Source organism: Cadophora gregata, assembly GCF_030347475.1.
Source record: "Cadophora gregata isolate MNR1 chromosome Unknown scaffold_6, whole genome shotgun sequence".
NCBI lineage: Eukaryota > Fungi > Ascomycota > Leotiomycetes > Helotiales > Ploettnerulaceae > Cadophora > Cadophora gregata.
In genome coordinates, this window is record NW_026695929.1 from 853,217 (window position 1) to 874,808 (window position 21,592).

Genomic DNA, 21,592 nt, shown 5'->3' on the forward strand with positions numbered 1-21,592 from the left:
GAACAAGAGTAGGTCAGAAAATTAAAACTGCAAGCCCTGGAAGGCAGCTTAAATACCTCTACTGACACCTCCTCCCCGCCACAGGGTCGTCATCATATGCACGACTCCATCTTCTTGCCTAGCGACCTACCTTATCCATCCATTGCCGACTTCTTATCACTCTCGCCATGGGTGGGCGGAAAAGTTTAGAGAGATCGCGAAATGTCTTGCCTCCTTCTTTAACCGTACTGCAAATATGGAGATCGGGAGGGGTCGACGTGAGAAATCGCTTGGCGACAAGACTGTCCAAGACTTTGGACCCTGGGAGTTTGACCCCACCTTCCTGATTGGGATAGGTTTGTTTGGACAGGCGAGACAGGTACGCGATGGTGGAGAAACGGTTGTGTTGTGGGTTAGTAAGCTGGGTCAAAGAATGGGGATTCTATAGCCAGAGTTGGTGATTTACTAGACTTGGAAGAAGAGATACTTAGCGGTGAGGGGATTGGAGAGGTTGAGAAGAAGGATTGACAGGTGATAATTGTGAGTGATGTTGATGAGGGATAGACAGTTTCGAACAGCAATTGCGTTCCAAGCCGACTGGCTAATTTCGCAAAGTCAAAATTCAAACCTCCATAAACTTTCATATCCATCCTTTCCTTCCACCCCACTTATACCAATCTTCAAAGAAGCAAGTCAAAGCCACCACAAATATCCACAAATGTACAACTTACACCCATCTACTCTGCATCCCACTGGACCTTCATCGTCGTCGGGAACGGGAAGAAACTCGTCTGATCAGGCGTCATGTACAACGTTGCTCCATACGGACCCGGAACTCTCTTCAGCTCTCCCCGACTCTCAGCACCTCTATACCACGCACCACCCGGCGCACTACCAACTACACGTCCCAATCCTTTCAAGCCAAACACAATCTTGAACATAGCAGTCATAGCCGTGAGACTGGCATCCATGCCTACGCATTGGTGAGGCCCATATCCGTAGGCCAAGTATGACTCGAGAGGGCGGTCGAGACGGACAGCTGTGGGATCGGGGAAGGCAGATGCGTCTTGGGAGGCAAATTTGATATCTACTAAGACACGACCGTTGGCAGGGATATTGATGGTTGATGAGCCGTCTGCGATGTCGACTTTTGTGGTTGCGGGATAGGCGGGCTTGAAGTTTCGGGAGAGACGAACTGTGGAGCGGAGGCGAGCACCTTCGAGGAAGTAGCGGGTGATGAGGTCGTCAGCTTCTTTGGTGTTGGCTTTGGAGAGTTTATAGATCTTGGGAATGTATTCGGCGCCTTCACCAAGGTAGTAGTCAAGTGCTTCAGAGAAGATTTGGGATTGGTTTGCGGTCATGGATGCTGCCGTTGGGAGACTGAGAACGTCAGTATGATAATTCGGAGTAGGAGCAGGATAAAGCTTACATGTGTGACCATACCACATCTTTGATGGAGATCTTGCTATCCAACAATCGTTGGATCATGTGAGTTCCATAATCGGTCAGAGCAGTATGTTGATGGAGCTTCGCGAGTACGTCAGCGAGGAAACCGGTAGCGGAGATGGCTTCCGCGTTGAGCAGTACCAAGTCGCCCAACTGTTGCGCAAGCAGATGTGCTGCCTCTCTAATCTGGAAACTCTTGGTTACATCACTATTGTGAGAAATGTTGATTGAGCACAAAGCCAGAACTTGGTACAGCTCCTGTTCCGTGTAGATGCCTCTTGGCGACTCCTCAGTTTTGATAGGCAAGCTGAAGACTGATGCTGCAAATCTAGCACTGACGAGGTTCGCAATATCACGGACGATATCAACTTGGTACGCGTTCTTGCCGGGTACTTTGAAGCTGTACTCCTCGAGAAGTTCAGTAGTGGTCTGCTCGTAGAACTTCTTGACTTCCGATTGCCAATCTTTGGGATAAAGACCTTTCTTGATGAGGTTTCGGGACGACTCGTTAACAGGACTGTCGCCTGACAAGGCAAAGTCGGCCCCATTGGCCTTCTTCGGCTGGCTGGTCATGTATTGTATACCATCACCGGCGGTTACCTTCCAGTTTACTTTATCACCAAGAATATTTTTCGCCGCGGTGTACGACTTGACAACGACTGTCTCTGGAGCTCGGGATGGTTTTTCCCAGTTGTATTTGTCGGCTCGGTTGAGTGATTTCATGATAACCAAGTTTTCTTCTGGAATGACGAGCGGGTAGTGCGCATAGATAGAGTCTCCCTTGAAATGCTTAGGGAAAGCGCGGAGGATGAGCTTGTAGAATACACAACCATCATCAACAGCACGATCGAATTGTACTTCATTGTATCTGTCATGGTTAGAATATCAATAACGAGTCAATGGGAGAACACGTTACCCCCAATTGGTCAGATTTCGCGGCGTGTAATCAGTTGTGTAGAATCGATCACCTCTCACCAAACCTACAGCATCCGATAGAATTGCGTACGAGGTCGTGAAGTTAACGCATAGACCCGAGCCTGGGCTCATGGGCGGCTTGGCCTTCTCTGCAACAAGACCAGGATACAGCTCAACGTAGTCTGGATGATCGTAAAGATTCTTCAACTTTTCAGCTACCTTAGGATCGGGGTTGATGTCCTCGAATGTAGCATGCTTCTTGAGTCCAGCGAACTCTCTGAACTCGTTCAAGGACGCAATATTCCAGGATCGTGCTTGAATTATGCCGAGGATTTCCACAGACTTCAGAATCTTGGGTACACGGTTAGCACCGAAGGATCCCGCAACGTCTTCTACAGAAGACTGCAGGATCTTGACCAGCTCGTCATCATTGAACGTGCCGTCGGCTTGGCGCTTCAGACCTGCGAATGGTCGTTCAAATGGATCCTTTGGGGTGTTTGCTTCCATGGCACGAAGAGCACCGAGCAGTTGGCCAAGGCTGACATCTTCTGGCTTCTTTCCGGGGAACATCTTGGTGTAGATATCTTGAGTCCATTTGTCATCCTTTTCGGAGACAGCCGAATGCCATCTGTAAACTAGGAATTGTCAGTAGCTATCTCAACTCATGGGGTCACAAAACTTACTCAGATTGAACTCTGCCGATACCTGGTTGCCACATCCCTCGGCTGTAGGCGTCTTGAACAAAGTCTTACCCTCCTCCGTTCTCGGATCAAGATCCCATTTCGTGTCAGTGCGATTCAAGCTCAGAATGGTTCTGACATAATCCTTGAGAATGCAGTTGACGTAGAGACCACAAGTAATGAGGCGACCTGTCTGGAACAGATCGTTGTCATAATCATCCCACTTCTTCTTTGGATCATCGTCCTTCGGTTTTGCGAAACGGCCGTTCTCATTGATACTTTCATTCGTAAGACTATGAAATTAAGTGATTTGGGAGACTTACGCAGCAAGCTGAGTGACGACATAATTGTGGAACCTATTGAACATAATCACCATGACACCAACTCCGGGAGGAAACCCCAAAAGTCTCTTCTCAGAGAAACAGTCAGGCTTGAGGAGTCCATTCTTGAATGTTCGGACGGTGTTTTGCTCATCTTGATTGCTTCCATACAGTGGAGCAAGATCAAGATACGAACTGGTCATGGAATTATTGAAATCATCATGATCCTTCGATGTGTTAGTATTGGGGGGAAGATCAGAATTATATATAGAAGAAGAAATAGAAGACTGCGAACGTACAGTTCGGAAAATGTCGTGAATGATGATGGTGGCCAGGTAGAAGAGCATGCTAGAGATCTTGTTTGGGTGGGGTGTGAAAGTGTCTCCGCGGACCATCAAACTGTCAAAGATGGCTGCAGGATCAGGGAGGGCGATATTCTGGAGAATGGAGGGTTTTGCACTTCTGGCATATGGTGTATTTGCCGCTCCAAGTTGAGGATTGTGAATATTGTTGTGAGATCCATCGGCCGCTCGGTACTTGTATTTGGTGCCAAGACTGGTCATGGGAGGATGAGGAAGAGCATTCCAAAGACCACTGATGAAGTTTCCGGTAAGTTGCGTCGAAATCTTTGAGTTGTCATTCAACTTTGCCAAAAGAGCCACCAGATGTTCGAGAATGAGCTTGTCATCATCTTGCTGGCCCTTGACCTCGGAGCTGAACAATGTGAGCAGGGTCTCGACATCCTTGAAGCCAATTTTGCTGAGATCGGTCAGAAGGGAAGTCATTGTCTTCTTATCTGGGTCATTGGATGGGACGTATGGAGTTTCCGAGAGGGGTGAGAAGGATTTGCTGATGAGTTGTCTGGCGGTCTCAAGGTTGGCTTCTAGCTCCTTTCGCCATGTTCCATGCTCGGTACTTGAGGTATCGACGGTGGTTTTGTTTGATGCCATGATGATTGATGGCCTCTGACGTTACCTTTGGGGGTATCTTCTTCTTGGAGATGAAGTTGATGGGGAGAGAGTGTAACAGGGTAGAAGTCTATGGACGCTCGTAGAGGGGTGAATTCAGCAGATTGATCACACGTGTACTGATCGACCGACTTCGGCAGTCCCAGACTTCGTAAATGAAGCCGATCTAGGAAGTCAATGAGGCCGTAATAATAATCGCTCAATCAACAAGGCAGGCACAGCTCAATGGAGAAGCACTGTGGTGAGGTATGGATGTGACGCAGGACAGCAAGGTAAACAGATTTCCGACAACGGCAAAGACAAAGTGGGAGGAGGAAGGAGTATCAGAGCAAAACAGACGTATGAAGACAGAGGGGAGAGCGAGAGCCACAGATCTTATATGCATGCCACTAGGCGCGAAACTGTGAGCAGGAGGGCCTTCACCAAAAGCAACGAGGCGGGCTGAGGCTAAGGCTGAGCGGTTCTGGATAGATCTCCCGCAGTACTGTAGCTGGCCCGCGGCTGCATACGCCAGCACCCAATCACGGGGCTGGGGATGGTCAAGGGCGCCCCGGATCAGTGAAGCTGCATTGCGAGTCTGAGTGGATGAATGCGACTTATGCAAGCCCGGATGAACGGTGGATGCTGGGTACAATGCAACGGTGGCACGGTGGCACGATAATCGATGGAGGATGGTGTTGTGAGAGGCAGAGGCGGAGACGGTGAAGCGTGCGTGGGCTACTGTAAGGTAGCAGGAGAAGCGGAAGGGAGGCGTGCGGGAGGGCATGGAGGGGCATGGAGGGGGCATGGAAGGGCATGGAGGGGCATGGAGGGGCATTTTCAGCTGGCGCCAGGAACGACACGACCGCCCAGGCTCCAGGGTCGACGACGCTGAATCCCTCTCGTCAGCCTAGGAACAGAAAATAATAAAGGCGCGCAAGAGTCGACACAGCATCGCATCGCATCGCAATACAATACTTATACCTCAAATCTCCATCCGCAGACAACGCTGCCATGTCTGATGTCCATCAGGACGTCTTGCACTTCCCAGCAGCAAGCAGGACATTCCTCGCATCATATCTCCCATCTGCCGACCAAGCACAGCCAGGCGACTGTCTATACCCTTTCACGACAGTCACATTCGCAACATCTCTTGACTCCCAGCTCGCTCTCTCCCCAGGAGCCCAGACTGTACTCTCCGGCCCTCAATCAAAGGCAATGACCCATTACCTTCGTTCACAACACGATGCAATACTTGTTGGTGTTGGTACAGCTGTGGCAGATAATCCTGGACTGAACTGTCGTATAGAGGGCGTCGGTGGGTATGGAAGTGAGGGTTTAGTCGGACAGCCGCAGCCTATTATCATCGATCCGCATGCGCGCTGGGACTTTACAGAAACCAGCAAAATATTCCAGCTAGCAAGAGAGGGTAAAGGGAGAGCGCCGTATATTATTACTACGCTGTCAAACCCGCCTGTTAGACAAGCTGAGACTTTGGAGAAAGCTGGCGGTAAGTTTATTAAACTGCCACTGTGCAGTGGGAAGCTAGAATGGAGAGATATTCTCCGAGCTTTAAAAGTAGAAGGGTTGCAGAGTGTTATGATTGAAGGCGGCGCGGCTGTTATAAACGACCTCCTTGTTCCTGGAAACTCCTCAATCGTCAACTCAGTTATTGTTACTATTGCACCAACATGGCTAGGAGTAGGAGGTGTTGTTGTTTCGCCTCCTAGAAGGGTTGAGGAGGGCAGAGCAATTACTAGTACAAGACTGAGGCATGTCCAGTGGTATCCACTTGGAGAGGATGTAGTACTGTGTGGAAATTTTAGAGACCCTTAAACTTTCCTTCTATCAAATGTCAGTCCGCCGGTGTCTTGAAAGGGAAGAGCTTCTCCACATATCAAAGGCTGACGTGAGAGTCCGATGCAAAGTTTGACTTCTTACTTTCCGGGATTTGTTTCGTACAGTCCTTGTTGGTTCATTTTTCATCTTACATGCGTTTGCTTTTCAGCTCTCCTGCGGTCTGATTATTCTCTACTTTTTTATCTCTTGCAATTGGGCATCTCGGGGCTCCAGTGACCACCACATCAGTTTCGATGCCTGGGTTGTGCGCAAGGATCACAGCTCAGAAGGTGGGTTACACAACCATCACTTTGGACCTCACTCACCGAGGGCCAACAAAGTGAACAGCTATTTCACCCAGCTCTTACATCTTTATCCCGTTAATTACATCTATTGCCTTACGCAAAAAAAGGCAATCGGAGAGGCCGTTTTGTAATCCATGCCCTTCATGTGACAGTCATTGTGACTCTGTCTTATGGCTGTGGAACGAGGCTACCAGCAAGGCAGAGTTGCACCGTGATAGCATTGCTTCACCGAGACCTCGGATGTATAGCCTTCCTGATGAATTTCGATAGCCTTGTCCTACTGCGCGGATGCCATGCACTGAGCCCGAGGCACTGTTCGGCATTCTTGTTGTCTTTGTGAGCTTGCACCGATTGCGTGCATTTGGTCTAGTATCGAATACTCAAGTCAGGAAGATATATGAACTATAAACTGCGGAGAAATGTCCTTCCTCTTGCCTGGAAAGCAATGGCAGAATACACTGTCACGTGTCCCAAACCATGTGATTTCGATATCATGGCATGTTGAAGACAAGCGTTTATCCATGTCGCAGCTGTCATTATAGAAGACTCTTGTCTCGATTCAACGTTACACTACGATTTTCATGGGATCAAATATGGCTATGATTCTGGGGATCCTGGTCCTGGGGCGTGTTGGCGGTTGATAGAATGTAGCGACAGCATCTGCAATGTTTACGCAGGAATGAAAATTGAGAAATCGCATCAACGGTTATCAATTAGAGATGGACTATGTACATGTTGCGGCTCAAAGGAAGACGGCAATGACACCTAACCCCTTCAATTCGATGCCCAACTGTGACCAATCTCTTACGACACCACCGGGGAAAAATTAGGAATGAGAACTTTAGTTTCACTGGAGAAAAAGTCAATCACAGCTACTCACGCCCACCGCCAACGGGAAGGCAGTTCTCAGGTAGGCATTCTATAGAATGTTAGCCAGCATACAAAAGTCAAAAGCCCTGTTATCAGCATATATCCATTCCAAAAGCACTAAAATTAGCAGACAACCACAAAAACAACATCATGCTTACTTGGGAGACTCTGCTACAGTGAATGTCGCAGATGAAGGGGATACCCTTAGGCCAACGGCCGGTAATCCACCTTACCTGTCCACCAGCAAAACAAGACCTCCCCTCCTAAGCCCCCCAATCCTCCAATTCCCCCAAGGTATAAGACCTAGGAAACTTGCCAAATCCCCCGGATAGCCGACGGAAATTGGATCATGAGGTTGATGATTGTGATTGTGGTTGTCGGACATCGAAGGATGCAGACCCTTTCCCAAGGAGTACTGCGAAAGAGAGTGGTTGTGCCAAGAAATAAATGAATGAATAGGCTTCGAGAAGCCGTGAGAGATATTGGAAAGAACGGAAAGCCGAAGCAAATCCAGTATGTGATACCGTAAGGATAGTAGGGTAATGAATGTGGTACACAAGAGTGGTCTGCTCACCCAGACCAGTAAAAGAAAGGGAGGTGTGTGTGAGAGAAATGACTGTGATGCCAAGTGATGAAAGGAATGTGGGTGTAGAGATCGAAATTGACCGCAAAGTCAGGTGATGAGAATAGAACTGGCCATGCCCAAGACCAGATGGAAGTTGACAAATGTCGACGATAGAGAATGTTGAGGGAACGAACGTCGAGAGGTAAAGACCGGTGAAGTAAAGACCGTCGAAAGGTAAAGACAGTTGAAGGTAAAGAACGTCGAAAGCGAATGTGGTTGACGTAAAGTCAAGGTTGGATCCTAAGTCTTGCCCATAAGACTTTTGGATGAAAATGAGTGGAACCAGTGTGAACGCCGGGAAACCAAGAGAAGCCCCTGCTGGAAAAAGATTGTTGAGGTAATGATCGAGATTGATGAAGAAGGTCTTGCCTAAGGACCAACTCCCGAAAGAGTGGAAGGTGTAATGAGTGGAACGATACACGAGGTACCATAGAAACGAGTAAAGAATGTGGTTGACACGGAGTGCCAAAGTGGGATCTTGCCATCGAACCCAAGAAAATGAATGTAAGTGACACAGAGTGTCAGGTTGGAAGTTACCATGAAAGTATTGGTAAAGACTGAATGACTGCCCGGATTTGGAAAGCGAGTGTGAGGTGAAAGCGAGTGTAAGGGGAGAGCGAGTGTAAAGGGGAGAGCGAGTGTGAGGTGTGTAAATGAATGTGGTAGAAAGGTGTGAGGTCCCGTCGAATGTCGACGCCTGACCAAGGCCCTCTGATAGGCTACCCCACGCCGGAGGCCACCCACCTATGAACATCAGTATAAGGTCTTCCCGACTTCCAAGGAAAGGACACAGCTTACCTGAGGAGCTGCAGACGTAACTGGGAAGAAGTCGAAGGTCAACATCTGACTGGTGCCCTCTGATAAGCTACCCCACGCCGGAGGCCACCCACCTATCAATATATCAGCTTGTGAATTTCTTTTGGGAATTGAAGGTGCGAGAAATGCTTACCTGAGGAGCTGCAGATGGACAAAATGGAAGCCTGAATGATTGGATGCCGTCACGTAGGCGATGAAGTGAATGTGGGTGTCAGGAGACACGAGGAGAGAATGTGAGGTAATGAGCGGCATTGTCAAAGGAGTGACAATATATAGCGAATGTAGATGTATGATTGTGGATGAAAGAGTGTGGTTGGCCGATGATGAGATCGCAATAAGTTTTGACAGAAGTGCTAAGACTCCAGGATTGCGTCAAGTTCGGGCCATCGTTCTGGGTAATGACTGTAGAGCCAGTTCACATTCGACTTGTAGGCCGAAGTGAAGATCTGGCAGGTTTCTGGAGAGCGATGGTGGGGTCCTTGGCAGTTGGAGCACCCGTCATCGTCGTCTCCGATTTCAATTGCTGGAGTGAAGAATGGCCGCCGGGCTGGCGTATCCATGCAGTCCTTGCAAAAGAGTGATTGCATGTTGGCATGCGAACGAGTGTGTGGTGTTCCCTTGGATGCTGCGTCTCGACAAGCGAGGCAGGATGATGGGGGTGCACCAGGATACCCGATGAAAGAGGGTTCCCTATGTTCCGGAGGCCAGCATATCTCTAAGGATGATGACTGGAGTTTGTAATTGGTACAACTATCCTCCGTTTTTGGCGGTGGCCGAAGCGATGTGTAATCAAGGCTTCGAGGGTCAGGAATGAATGAATTCGGAGCTGAGTCCGAGATAAAGACCCGAATGTAATGGTTGAGCCATCCGCCATATTCAACAAAGTGAACAGACTTTGTTGACTTCCCAGCTGTAGCTTTCTTCAGGCAAGAAGGCTTTCCAGGCACCGAGGGCTTTCTGGCCTGGGCTGGTGAAGGTGCGACAGAGAGTTCAGCGAGTTTGGAGTCAACCGTGGTGAGGTCGACGTTCGCCGAAACCATCTTCTTTGTGATAAGAAGAGGCTGAGTGGGTGTCACTCTCCGTGATGTCGCAGGTGATGACCGAGAAGAGTTTGGGCGACTCTCTCTTGCTTTGGTGATCTAGAGATACTGAATTAGCCTTGAATTGATAAGTGGTTGTTGTCACACGTGGTTCATCATGTGACATTTTGCTACACGTGATTGTTCATGATGGTTAAGGGATGAGGAAAGAGCGACGGTGAGCTGGAGAGACTCATCGCAATATCTCGTTCAAGCCATTTGCGATCCTATGCAGTACTTATAGGATCTGCTGTGTTGCAAGATGTAGTAGGAGTAGACAGAATAGAGAACTTACCCTTTGGATGTGTGCATCGATAGAAGAGTCAGTCCGGGCGACCGACGATGATGATGACACAGTTGAATGAGTGGAAGAAGGAACACGAGAAGCTGGTCGAGAGACAGGTCTTGGTTGGGCAACCTTCGACGCTGTCTTGAATGTTGAGGTCTTGTAGGTGGACTTGGCGGCCTGAACCTTTCGAAGCTGTACGGTCGCAATCAGCCAGAATTCTGCGACCGGGGCGACGATGACAACAAATCGGCGACAGCGACCTCAATAATTGGGATTGCGTCGATTCGAGCGATCAGAATCAGAGAGAGACTTACACGCTCAACATGTTTCAAGATTGAGTCCTCTGTCTTGCGAGAAGCAGAGGCTGGAACCGAAATTGGTTTCCGAGAAAGAGTGGGCGACGTCGCTGGGAGGGCGACAGTCGATGAAGATTTGTTCCTTTGTGAGAGAACAGGTATCCGAGATCTCGTCGAGCGAGTCCGGATTGGCTCTGGGCGAAGAGCTCTGTTTGAAGAAATAAATTGAGATGCCTGGGTGGCTAAACCAGGAGCAACTCGGATGAGCTTCATACCAAGGCAAGAAGACATGATAAAAAGATGAGAAGAGGAGAAGGAGAGATTCGCAGAATCTGGGGGGCCAGCAGCCTTCTTGTATGCGAGAAGGACGCTACTTGTTAGTGCGGTACCAAAGTCAGATGTAGCATAGCTATTCTTGAATGAGGTTGGATGACGGAGGAAGCAAAATCTCATGTATTATTGGTCGGAGGGCATCGTGACTTTTGGTTGCGGTGTTGTTTAGTCAAATGGGGTCCGGCCTGGCATGTGCTCAGCGGAAACCGCCGTCACTCTTGCTAATAAACACCAAATCAAAGGCAGCCCAATGTCTACTACCAGAAGATCAGCATTGGAGACTGCATGCTCGTTTAGGATGAGCAGTACATCTACTGACAGTGTTTGAATGCTAGCAAGTATTAAAATACCATCTTGGTTCGGTAATGGGGAATACTAGCAGCGCATAAAACGAAAGTATCAGGTAAGATGAACAATAAATAGCACGTTGAAGCACTTGTGTACCAAGATGCGTTAGGGAACAGTGTATAGGGACGACTTAAGTAGAATGTGTAAGTGTCAAGGAAGCTCTTGCGAGCATATCTTCGGCACCGTTGTGCAGGCAACCTGCAGAGACTGAATCGAAGCTCTGGCACTGAAAAACAGGTTTGACAAGGACTGAATGGTCTCTGCCATGTGAAAACTGCTCTGTATGCTGTTGATGGAGGATTGAAAGAAGAATCGCAACAGGAATTGAACAATAGTAAAACAGGGCTAGAAATAAATGTAAATGTTAATGACATGAACGACAATCAACAAGATAGGGAGAGTATACGATGACAATATTTAGTGCAGTCGCTCCTTCCACATCGAGGAGCGTGTGATGCTGATTAGCCGGGCATGATAGATGAGACACCCTGGCAAACGTGAAAAGCCCAACCACATCTTTCGGGGCTACCAAGCTTCTTCAGGCTCTGATCATCTAAGCAGGTTGTTTGAGGATAATCTGCAGGTGATACCTGCCAGAAGTATCGTTTGGGACTTCGTCTGTCAGCGACAGGGTTTCTCATCACCTCGTCCACTTGGCTGGGACATCTTCATGTTGGCCGACATAAACATAGCTCAAGGGCCTTGCAGCTTCTCACCAGTTGGGTCAGGTATCAAATTGAGCTTAAGAGAGGTGCACTCCCATGTCAGACCAATACGATACTATCAATGCTGCGCTTATTACTGCAAGCGATCGATCGAAGATCACCTTCAGTTCAGGCCACATCAATTCCTTCCCTCAAGGTCATGGAGCCAGCCTCTAGCTACCTTTTGACAGATGATGGGCGTAATAAGTCCCATAGCCTCAATTGTGACGAGTACACTGGTCCCCACTGATCAAGGGAAACTCAACAGCCAGCATCCTCTTCAGTCTGCACGCGCACCGACTGAACATGATACAGGTCGAGGAGAACCTCTCCATTGACAAGAAGTATCCGGAAACAATTCAGTATACCTCTTGCCGTACCTGAGATAGTCACTCTCACTTGAGTCGGCGAGTTGCTGGTAGTTGGCGTCTACTGGTGGCGGCGATAGCATACCCTAGGCAGATATCAAACCAAGATACGGCAGGAAGGTCTATGCCATACGATTGGATCAGATGGCCAGATATGCAAACGATAACCTCGGCATGACTTCGCAACACGCCCGACTTTCGATCGGTTTTGCCTAGAGGTGTCTGAAGACATCTTGACAGGACAGACAATGAGTTGTGGTACCCTCTCAGAGCTGGCTTTCGGACGAGGCATCTTCGGAGAGGGAAGTGGCGTTTGGAGATTGCGCGAGAGCAAAACTGAGGAGGTTTTTGCGGGACGTCTTGATAAAGCCTGCAGCCAATACAGTCGCGGAAGCTGCATGTTTTCAGAAGTCAATAGTGGGAAAAGTGAGAGGCAGGTCAGCGGAAGGAGTTCTACCACTGGAGACAAGGAACAGTATATCCGTGATGTATCGAATTCATACAGCTGGCTCCAAGAGGCACCCTGGCTCTTTTCACTCGACAATCCGTCGATCGTGGTGGTTGGTCCACGTGACATACAGCAACCCTGTGTTCGTCCCAGGGAAGTGCCGAATAGACAGTTACATTCCACGTGGGAAGTATCGAAAGAGGCTATCGAGGAGATCTATAAGCTGTCCCCACCCCCTCGAATGACTTGTTACACGTCAGTGCTCGTAAAGGGCATGGTCAATTAATTGTGGAAGCTCCAAGAACGGACTTGCAGAGCCAGCCGCAAGCTCACGAGATCGGTGGAATGGAACGACAAGTAGGAGGCATGATACTGGGAGGATAGAGGCGGTGAGGTACAGTTGGTCGTTTTGAAAGAGGTAAGTTTGTGGTTAGCTGTCAGGTTGTGTCGTGGAAGTAATGATGCTCGCTTGCAACTCGCGCTAGTCCTCAACCAAGCTCAGCTTGGCGTGACGTCGTATTCACATTATCTTACCTAGACATTATATTGAAAGGCATATGATATGGACGTTGTTTCTCAAAACGCTCGAATCCAATTGCACCAGTCTAAGATACCTTCAACTATACAACTGACAGCACAACTCGCCACAATTGAATGGCTCTCGTTGGTCCCGTAGCCCTCAATCTGCGAGCTTCTAAAATATAGCCTACTATCATCCTGGCTTGGAAGCATATATCCCAATCATAAAATCTTGTCTCTACATTGCATAAGGTAATATTAAGAGATCCCCAAGCACTAGCCTCAATATCCCGTGAATGAAGACCCCCGAGACTTCTCTTCCGTACCCCACAGTCTCTCCAAAACATTCACCATAGTCGACAATCTTGAGATGGGAGACAGCCAGTTGGTATGTACGAACATCGCGTCTGATTTACAATGGAGCAGTTGAGTGATAGACTGGATGAAACTGAAGGACTGCGGACGTAGTTGATCTAGCGCCTCACTGGTGTGGAACATGGTCAACTGGTAGAAGGGCCGGGTCATGACCCTAGTTGCTAAGACAAGATGTTGGGTTCGTTTCTCAACAGGTCGTAAAATGCGTTGTAGCTGTAATAAGAGAAAAGTGACGTGGAAGGCAAACATATGATACCAAGCTTTGAGACAATGGAAACCGAATTGGAATTCAATCTTTGAGATCCCCAAAACTTCTCAAGAGCTTTCCGGCAATATGCTCACCAGCCGTCTCTTCTGTCCCATCTCCGCTGCCATCCAGTGGGCTCAGCTTCGTACCCAGGTTTCCATGATAGAAGAATGGGACACTGTATCGATGATGGGGACTGGCGTTAATAGCTCTGTGTAACGGACTCTTGAAAAAGCCTTTCGTCCATATTTGAAGCAAGTCGCCGATGTTTACTATGAGCACATCTTCCTGAGCGGGGATGCGGATCCAAGTTTTGGTGGTGGGATGCAAAGCTTCGAGACCGTGATGATTTGGTTGTTGGAGGAGGATCGTAATGCTTCCAAAATCTGAGTGTGTGCCAGCTGTGGCGTACTTAGCTTCAATAATAGAGAATTTGACGATTGTACTGACCTCCAATAGGTGCATCCTCGGCAGATGAAATTGGATTAGGAGGATAATGTAACAACTTGATATTGGCCACCGGATCAGTCATGAGAGCATCAAAGACATCGTCTCCATACGGCAATGCCATAGCCATGATTCGTAACAAGGTCTCGTGGACCCTCACGCCTTCGGCATGATACCGCATCACTGGCTCCCTTAAATCCTCATCACTTAATGTGTCTGGCCAGAAATTGGGTCCCATACTGAAGTCACCGCATCTCGGATCATCAGTTGGAATCTCGACACCAACATAGAAGCCTTCTTTTGAGTCGGGTTTCTTATCGAGCACTTGTCCGCCCATGGCTTCATAACCACGTTTGCTCAGGCCGGGACTGTTGCTCATTGACATGGCTTGTTTCTGTTCGAGTGGGAGGTCGAAAAGTCGTTCGGCACAGAGAAGAACTTTTCTTTGGAGTGCCACAGGGATTCCATGTCCAACCAACTCGAAAAATCCGAATTGTTGACAAGCAGAACGGACTTCTTGGATGACATGTTCCCTTGATTCGCCAAGGGATGTTGATGATAGGAATGGTGAAATGTCGATGAGGGGTATCAAACAGCGACCATGAAGAGAACTCATAACTCGAAAATATAGTAAGATAAAATTAAATTCGGTCAAGAGTTGTTCAGGATTACTCTTCTCGAATTCGAGGCGATTATCAAATGTGCCAAGAGTTTGTCAGCGCAGTGGTGGGGAAGAAACACCCCACCTCACCTCTATGAATAGAAGATGAATGCCATAAGATGGTCGATACAGACTCCGTCAGGGGTGGAGAATGATCTTGAACTCATGTTAAGGGTTGTGTAGATATGGGCAATGTAATTGTGACGTAAATGGGAAGCAAACGGATCGTTGTGATGGCGAACAGAATGGGAAGAGATAAAGCGCTGTGAAGGTTGTACTATTTGAGTTGGGTGACGATGGAAGATCGAAGAACATTTTCACCCGCCAGGTTCGTATCATATCCATAAATATATCCACATTGAACAGTATGTACCGCTGCCAGCTGAACGATTGTTTCTCCTGCTGAGAGTTTCCCATCTCTGTGGTATTCTGAGACATGTATCGAGATTGGATCGTCTCGTAAATCGTCGTTTTGTTGCAGCTGGGAATGTGGGATTCCCATGACATAGAATCTGCTGTCATCCACTTGTCCTTCAACCCAGCTGCTCTATATCATACCCGCTACCCTTCTCCAATGCCTGCTTCCAAGCCGGTCTTTCATGCACCCTATTCCTCCACGCATGTAGCTTCGGATAGTCCTTTTCCAGATTGGCATATTTCCTAATAACAATGACGTCCATGGGCCAGCTCATTACGAAATCCGCGCCGCCAAGTTCTTTTCCATTAAACCATTCGGCATCTCCCAGCTCGCCCTCCAAATATACCAGATTCTTCTTGAATTCCGCATTCGAGAAGAAGTTATCAAAGCCCTTCTTCACACGTTTCATGATAAAGCTGAATGGCCATGGTGTGTTCTTCTCCGCGATGTCAAACAGCATCTCCAAACTCGCGAGAGGAAATAAAGTCGCACCAGCGAAAGACCGTAATGTGTCGTCCCGTATCCAATCATCTGCTGCAAATCTCCCACGCGCATCGTATGTCTTCAGAAGGTAGGTTGTTATTGTCAAGCTCTCGATCAGAATTCGCCCGTCCGCAGTTACGAGTGTTGGTGATCGACCGAGTGGGTGGATGGACTCCAGTTCTTTCGGAGCTCTCTTATCCTTGGCACCACGGGAGTACAGAACTACTTTGTACTCGAGCTTGTATTCGATTGCGAGCTCTTCGAGAAGCCAGAGGATGCGTTGCGATTGGGAGTTCTGGAGGCATTCAGTTAGCTGGGTTCCCAAACAGCAAGGCTGACCAACATTCAGGTGATGGAGAGTTGGAACTCCTGTCTTCACTGCCTCGGCGGCAGACATCGTTACTGAGGCTTAAGTCTTGATTGAATGCTGTCAAGTTGCTGACGTTGAGTGCGAAGCGAAGCTTTGCTTGTGGCAATGGCAATGGCAATGGCAATGGCAACGAGTGCTTCATCGTCAGTTCATGACATCCCCAGCCTCGGCATCGATCCAGTCTTCCTCAGGACTCAGGAGTCAGGGCAAGAGGGTCCCGGGGGATGTGGGGAGGCGGAGCGGCGGGGCGGCGGGGCGGCCGCTACCAAGCGATCTCCAAAGTTGGCAATTATCCCCGCATCCTGAGCGCCATGGAATTACTGTAAAGGTATTTAGTTGCAGTTCTATCTCACTATCGCGAACTATCTCCGAGATTGCGACCAACCAAGTGACGGCAACCGTCTCTCGTTCTCAGCCGTCAAACGCCTTAACATGTCGTGTGAGAAGCATACTGCAATCCATTTATTGCACCAACTTCTCTTCGACGTTCTTCTCGCCCTTCCATATAAATTTCGGTAACATCCCAGCGACTCGAGAGTCTCGCAACTGCGTGCTTTGATTATTAACATTTCTCACCGCTCTTGTACAGAAGTCACTCCACACTGCATCATGGCATCTCGAACACAGCAGACTGGCAATAAGCCCATTGTGCTTCACATTGGAGATCCTGTCAAGTGGAACACAGATTTCTTCGATACCTTTTCAAAAGATTTCGTCGTTGTTCGACCCTCAACAGAGGAGCGTCAGCGAGATGAGTTCATGAAGGGTCTGAAGGAAAACCGATGGGGTAATTTCTCTGCCATCTTTAGGCCTTTCTGGAACACAGGGGGCGAGATGGGAAGATGGGATAAAGAGCTATTGCCATTGGTGCCATCATCTTGCAAGATATTTGCTTCAGCTGGTGCGGGCTTCGACTGGGCTGATGTTGATCTTATGGCTGAAAGGGGTAAGCAACTGACACCTATACTGAAATCATCATATTGACAGTTGTATTAGGAATGTTCTACTGTAACAGGTAAGCAGCTTGGAGATACGAAATGTCTCTCTAACATGCCCAGTGCCGCCGCATCAGCAGAATCTGTTGCCGACTTCGCCACCTTTCTCATCCTAGCGACTTTCCGGAATCTCACTTGGTGCACGACAGCCGCTCGTGCCTCACCCGAAGAGTTCAAAAATTGTCATGAGAATGCTGCAGTTCTTTCTCACAATCCTCGAGGCAACGTTCTTGGCCTTATCGGGCTCGGTAATATCGGGTACGAGATTGCACGTAAAGCGTACCGCGCATTCGGCATGAAGATCAAGTACTATGATGTTGTTCGAAAAGATGCTGCAAAGGAGGCAGAGATTGAGGCAGAGTTCTTTACAGACCTCAATGCCATGCTGGCCGTCAGTGACTGTGTGGTGATTGCAACGCCTGCGAGTCCCGACGGGAAGAAACTCATTGGGAAAGAAAGGTTGTCTCATTTCAAAATGGGGTCTAGACTTGTCAATATTGCCCGTGGGTCGCTGGTTGATGATGAGGCGGTGGCCGATGCTGTCGACGAAGGACGTCTCGTGGGTGTCGGGATGGATGTGCATGAGAATGAGCCCAGAGTCAACGAGAGACTCAAAGCTTCCAAGCTTGTCACCCTGACATCTCACAATGCTGGAGGAACTCTAGAGACGTACGTTATTCCCTCCAAACTAAGATCTTATACTGACATGATCAGGCATATTGGTTTCGAAACTCTCGCAATGAGGAATATCGATGCGGTTCTTAAGGGCAAGGAACCTCTCACCCCAGTCAATAAGCATCTGATGGCCGCTCCGGCATCGAAAGCCAAGCTCTAAGCCATGTTAATGACCATTCTCATTATTCACGTTAGCCATCTTAGACTGAGCATAGAGGGTTTCAAAATTGCAATAATCATATTTGGGGATCAAACGCCTTCCTTGATAAACTGTTCATGAAAAGATCTTTGCCGTCAGAACACGGCTAACTCAAAGTTGAGGTCTACCAAAAAGGCCTAGGACATTTACCACAGTTATAACAAGCTACCTCAGCTACAATAGCATATCGTTGTCTTTTTCCCCCAGATTCTGCGCTCTCTGTACAATACCTATGTCTTGTTCTGATTCCTTACCTCTGCTTGGTTCCTGAAGTGAGATTCATGCAGAAAATCCTAGTCCCCATATCTCAATGTAAAGCCAGTTCCTGTTTCTGACTTTCCCATTGCTGAACATAACCTTTCAGGGGCCTAGTCGAGGCTCCTCGCTGACTACGCATATTCTCAGACGACCGTGAGGCAGGAAACAACGCCTATCGTCCAAACAACAAGCTTAAGCTGCACAATGTGGAGTAAGCAGATCGGGAATCAAGCTTAATCTGAGCACCTCAATCCCCATATTACATAACACACTTGTACCTTACTCAGCACATCTGCATCGCGTGGGCAATGATGGGGTCGGGTCGACAACCGTGACCAGGAATATCAGTCACAGATCTTCGCATCTCGATCAGGAGGGCGAACGATGAATCATCTGTTATTTGTTTTGGTGTTTTGGTATATCTAAGCTTTCGTACCTGCGCCCTTGTCTCGGCAGGGTATGCTGAGTCAGAGTGCTTTAACGGGTCGGAGCTGAGAAGAAATATTGCCAAGCAAGAATATGCTTAACTCAACTAATTCCCTCAATGCTTTGTTCGGTCATGCTCTATGTAATAGCTTCTTGCATATCGTTTCTTTGCGAAGAGCTATTTGTTCAAGATGGAACCGCTTAAGTTGAACGTTATTGTGGTTGGAGCTGGCATTGCAGGGTTATCAGCCGCCACTGTCATGAGCCGTGCTGGTCACAATGTAACTGTAAAGTTCTCAGATATCTCAAGTAAGAGGCAGAAGCACTGATTGTATCTCAGGTCTTCGAGAAATCTCAACTCAAGCAAGAAGCGGGGTTTATAATTATCATGGGGTGGAATGCAACACGAGTTCTCGAGTCCTTCGGTACGCATCTGACCAACTGAACCTGTAGATCCAACCTGATCACGGTAGACTTTGACTTCAGCAAGGCTCGGAGCGTTGACAGCGAGTTCGTGAGTTCATATACTCGAGGTATAGCTTTCAATGAGATTCTGACGAGTTCCTAGATTGAGACCTTCGACGGCGCGACACTTGAGAAGAAAGCGAGCTTGACGACGAAAATCAATGATGTGAGCTCCTCCAATATGAAACAGAAAGACTTGTTATTAAAAACATTTCAGGTAGAGGGATCGCAAACAAGGACTTTCTATCGACCTGACATACATACGGAGCTGAAGCATTTGGCTCTGAACAACCCGGGAGGCGCACCTGCAACGCTGCTACTGGGCGAAGTAGTTTCAGTCGTAAGCCTCAGCTCTTCTACCATCCTTAGGCCGTGACTCTCACATAAAAGTACAGGATGTCGAACTCGGCGTAGTCTACCTAGCAGATGGATCGTCTCACTCGTGCAATTTAATCGTCGGAGCAGACGGCGAGCGAGTATGTACCAATTCGACGCCTACATCGTCTAACTACTCTACTAAAAATTAATTCCTAGTCAGTCGTGAAAGCAGCTTTTGAAGAAGCGGACACACTTCGCAAGGCCAGATACAGAATATTCCGCTGTCTTGTCCCCACTGAACGTTTGCTAGACGAACCAGGACGGGAGATGCTGTCGATGACGAAGAATACCTTTTCGACTTTCACAAAGGATAATAAAACGCTGTTCTGGTTTGAGGGAAGAGAGTAAGGTATCGATTCTTGTCGATGAATACGAGCTGACAGGATAAACAGCGGTCTGCTACAGGATCTAGAGGGAGGATATGTACCTGATAAAGACAACAAATTTCCAGGTAATAAGCTGCGTTCAATTTTACGAGATCAAGAGGGAGACTTAAAAGGGCAGAACTCGGTCCTGACAAGGCTAAAACGAAGATGCTCAGCATCTTCAAAGATTATCATCCCAACATTGTCTCGTCCCTACAGTAACTTTCCATTCTTCCATATCCTCATAGAATTCAACTAACGCTGAACAGGAAAGCCAGCAGTATCTCCGAATTGACACTCTCTTACTTCCCAACACCTCATCCGCATCTCATATGTCATCGCGCCCTCCTCATAGGAGATGCCGCCCACTCAATGTTTCCCACTACCGGGCAAGGTGGCTCTCAAACGATCGAAGATGTTGGCGCACTTTCCGTATTTTTCAAAGACATCTTTAAGCTCTCAACTTTGGATGAGAGAATGCGGTTGTATGAGAAGGTGAGGAAGGAAAGGGCTGCCACTGTCATGAGCATGAGCGGGATTGTGTTTGGACGGGAAGCGGAGTTTGCGGAGAGAAGGGGAAGGAATCATCCGATATGGGAGACGGGTATTAGGAGTGGAGAAGAGCATGTGAAGTTCTTGTATGAGTAAGTTCCGAACGTATCTTATCGTTTGTGTGTGTGCAGCTGAGGCTGACCTGTGTAGTTATGATGTTATGGAGGAGAGTCGGAAAGCTCTTGAAGAGGAGACGAGAGCGAGGGCTCGCTTGTGAGAGACTTATTTCGGTGTCATTGCTGATATGGAGACGCTGTGCTTGGAATATCAAGAATCTCAGTAGCCCATATTTAGTTATTAGATGGCATTGGCTCAAAGGTACAATAGATTTTCCACAACCTTGTTCACGTAGTGTGCGTCACCCTTGCTCCATTCTGGATACTATCAGAGTCCTGCGATTAAAACTGGGCATTATAGTGTTCAACTCAGCTGCTAATACATTTGCATGGGGCAACCATTTTCAGCATAGTCTGATCACTGGTTAATGACAGTCCACCATGTCTTGCGGATACCGAGTTGAAGATGTCATGAAGATGCAAAAACAGCATTGAGCCCCACTTTCTCGAGGTCCTGAGCGTGTAGCCAGAGTTCTGTATTAGGATTTTCTCTAGAATTGCGATGTGTTTTAATGGAAAGGGAAATTTCAAAGAATGAGAAGGAAACCAATGTTTACCACGTGACGAGCTGACACTACCATCTCTGGGCGGAAAGGCGGAAAGGCGGAAAGGCGGAAACTTAAAGTCCTCCTTGCTCCCCTCCTTCAAACGTCATCCGAAGTAGAAAATCAACCATAGGTCTCCTTCTCTATCCATATGAAGTCAACTCATACTCACAGGTCCCTTGACACATATATCTGACAGCGAGATTCTGATTTGGAACTACCAGCCGTTGAACCTGACGCTCGCGGATTGGTAATCAAGCACCACGAATTATGTCTCGAGAACAACAGTGGGCTGCACGAAATATGCAAGTGCCGATATCGAGTGGACAGAAGCTCCGAGCTTGGGCTGAAAGTTGCAGTAATGAGCAAGAGAGCGTTTTCTACTTTCAGATACTTGTGGGTCGTGTGCAACTTCAAGTAGGCATTGAATGCAGCTTTTGCTCAATCATCATGACATGGAATACCTACAGGTCATGGTAGGCTACAGGTCA

At 48.1% G+C, this 21,592-nt stretch overlaps 8 protein-coding genes across 9 annotated transcripts; 4 read left to right on the top strand and 4 right to left on the bottom strand.

Annotated features, from left to right (window-relative positions):
- Positions 1-716: 716 nt before the first annotated feature.
- ONS95_012115 (uncharacterized protein) lies at positions 717-4,290 on the bottom strand (the record flags this gene model as incomplete). The annotated part of the gene is made up of 6 exons (XM_058505725.1): positions 717-1,359; positions 1,409-2,293; positions 2,342-2,975; positions 3,024-3,298; positions 3,344-3,567; positions 3,640-4,290. The coding sequence occupies 6 exons, from the start codon at positions 4,288-4,290 to the stop codon at positions 717-719; spliced, it is 3,312 nt and encodes a 1,103-aa protein (XP_058358248.1).
- A 1,011-nt stretch (positions 4,291-5,301) lies between these two features.
- On the top strand, positions 5,302-6,123 carry RIB7 (2,5-diamino-6-(ribosylamino)-4(3H)-pyrimidinone 5'-phosphate reductase; the record flags this gene model as incomplete). Its single annotated transcript, XM_058505726.1, has 1 exon — positions 5,302-6,123. One exon carries the CDS (start codon positions 5,302-5,304, stop codon positions 6,121-6,123), a length of 822 nt encoding a protein of 273 aa, XP_058358249.1.
- A 2,972-nt stretch (positions 6,124-9,095) lies between these two features.
- ONS95_012117 (uncharacterized protein) lies at positions 9,096-10,859 on the bottom strand (the record flags this gene model as incomplete). The annotated part of the gene is made up of 3 exons (XM_058505727.1): positions 9,096-9,881; positions 10,117-10,302; positions 10,425-10,859. The coding sequence occupies 3 exons, from the start codon at positions 10,857-10,859 to the stop codon at positions 9,096-9,098; spliced, it is 1,407 nt and encodes a 468-aa protein (XP_058358250.1).
- A 1,548-nt stretch (positions 10,860-12,407) lies between these two features.
- Positions 12,408-12,893, top strand: ONS95_012118 (uncharacterized protein; the record flags this gene model as incomplete). Its single annotated transcript, XM_058505728.1, has 1 exon — positions 12,408-12,893. One exon carries the CDS (start codon positions 12,408-12,410, stop codon positions 12,891-12,893), a length of 486 nt encoding a protein of 161 aa, XP_058358251.1.
- Positions 12,894-13,790: 897 nt separating this feature from the next.
- On the bottom strand, positions 13,791-14,811 carry ONS95_012119 (uncharacterized protein; the record flags this gene model as incomplete). The annotated part of the gene is made up of 2 exons (XM_058505729.1): positions 13,791-14,149; positions 14,199-14,811. 2 exons carry the CDS (start codon positions 14,809-14,811, stop codon positions 13,791-13,793), a joined length of 972 nt encoding a protein of 323 aa, XP_058358252.1.
- Positions 14,812-15,389: 578 nt separating this feature from the next.
- On the bottom strand, positions 15,390-16,154 carry ONS95_012120 (uncharacterized protein; the record flags this gene model as incomplete). The annotated part of the gene is made up of 2 exons (XM_058505730.1): positions 15,390-16,052; positions 16,101-16,154. The coding sequence occupies 2 exons, from the start codon at positions 16,152-16,154 to the stop codon at positions 15,390-15,392; spliced, it is 717 nt and encodes a 238-aa protein (XP_058358253.1).
- Positions 16,155-16,448: 294 nt separating this feature from the next.
- ONS95_012121 (uncharacterized protein) lies at positions 16,449-18,576 on the top strand. Of its 2 annotated transcripts, XM_058505732.1 has the most exons (5): positions 16,449-16,642; positions 16,717-17,073; positions 17,124-17,142; positions 17,186-17,791; positions 17,837-18,576. In XM_058505732.1, exons 2-5 carry the CDS (start codon positions 16,737-16,739, stop codon positions 17,955-17,957), a joined length of 1,083 nt encoding a protein of 360 aa, XP_058358255.1. In that variant the 5' UTR covers positions 16,449-16,642; positions 16,717-16,736; the 3' UTR covers positions 17,958-18,576. The 2 variants fall into 2 exon arrangements, with proteins under 2 accessions (XP_058358255.1, XP_058358254.1); XM_058505731.1 differs by having other exon boundaries at positions 16,449-17,073; positions 17,124-17,791; positions 17,837-18,324.
- Positions 18,577-18,618: 42 nt separating this feature from the next.
- On the top strand, positions 18,619-21,134 carry ONS95_012122 (uncharacterized protein). The gene is made up of 8 exons (XM_058505733.1): positions 18,619-18,967; positions 19,021-19,105; positions 19,154-19,194; positions 19,249-19,311; positions 19,363-19,485; positions 19,541-19,621; positions 19,680-19,867; positions 19,916-21,134. The coding sequence occupies exons 1-8, from the start codon at positions 18,872-18,874 to the stop codon at positions 20,145-20,147; spliced, it is 909 nt and encodes a 302-aa protein (XP_058358256.1). The 5' UTR covers positions 18,619-18,871; the 3' UTR covers positions 20,148-21,134.
- The last annotated feature ends 458 nt before the right edge of the window (positions 21,135-21,592 follow it).

What these genes read in the sequence shown, in the direction of transcription:
- ONS95_012122 (XM_058505733.1), top strand. Translation starts at nt 18,872, where the DNA reads ATGGAACCGCTTAAGTTGAACGTTATTGTGGTTGGAGCTGGCATTGCA. An exon ending in GGAGCGTTGACAGCGAGTTC is followed by an intron (nt 19,195 to 19,248) that starts GTGAGTTCATAT and finishes ACGAGTTCCTAG; the next exon opens with ATTGAGACCTTCGACGGCGC. An exon ending in TGGGCGAAGTAGTTTCAGTC is followed by an intron (nt 19,486 to 19,540) that starts GTAAGCCTCAGC and finishes ATAAAAGTACAG; the next exon opens with GATGTCGAACTCGGCGTAGT.
- ONS95_012121 (XM_058505732.1), top strand. Translation starts at nt 16,737, where the DNA reads ATGGCATCTCGAACACAGCAGACTGGCAATAAGCCCATTGTGCTTCAC. An exon ending in GCTGGAGGAACTCTAGAGAC is followed by an intron (nt 17,792 to 17,836) that starts GTACGTTATTCC and finishes TGACATGATCAG; the next exon opens with GCATATTGGTTTCGAAACTC.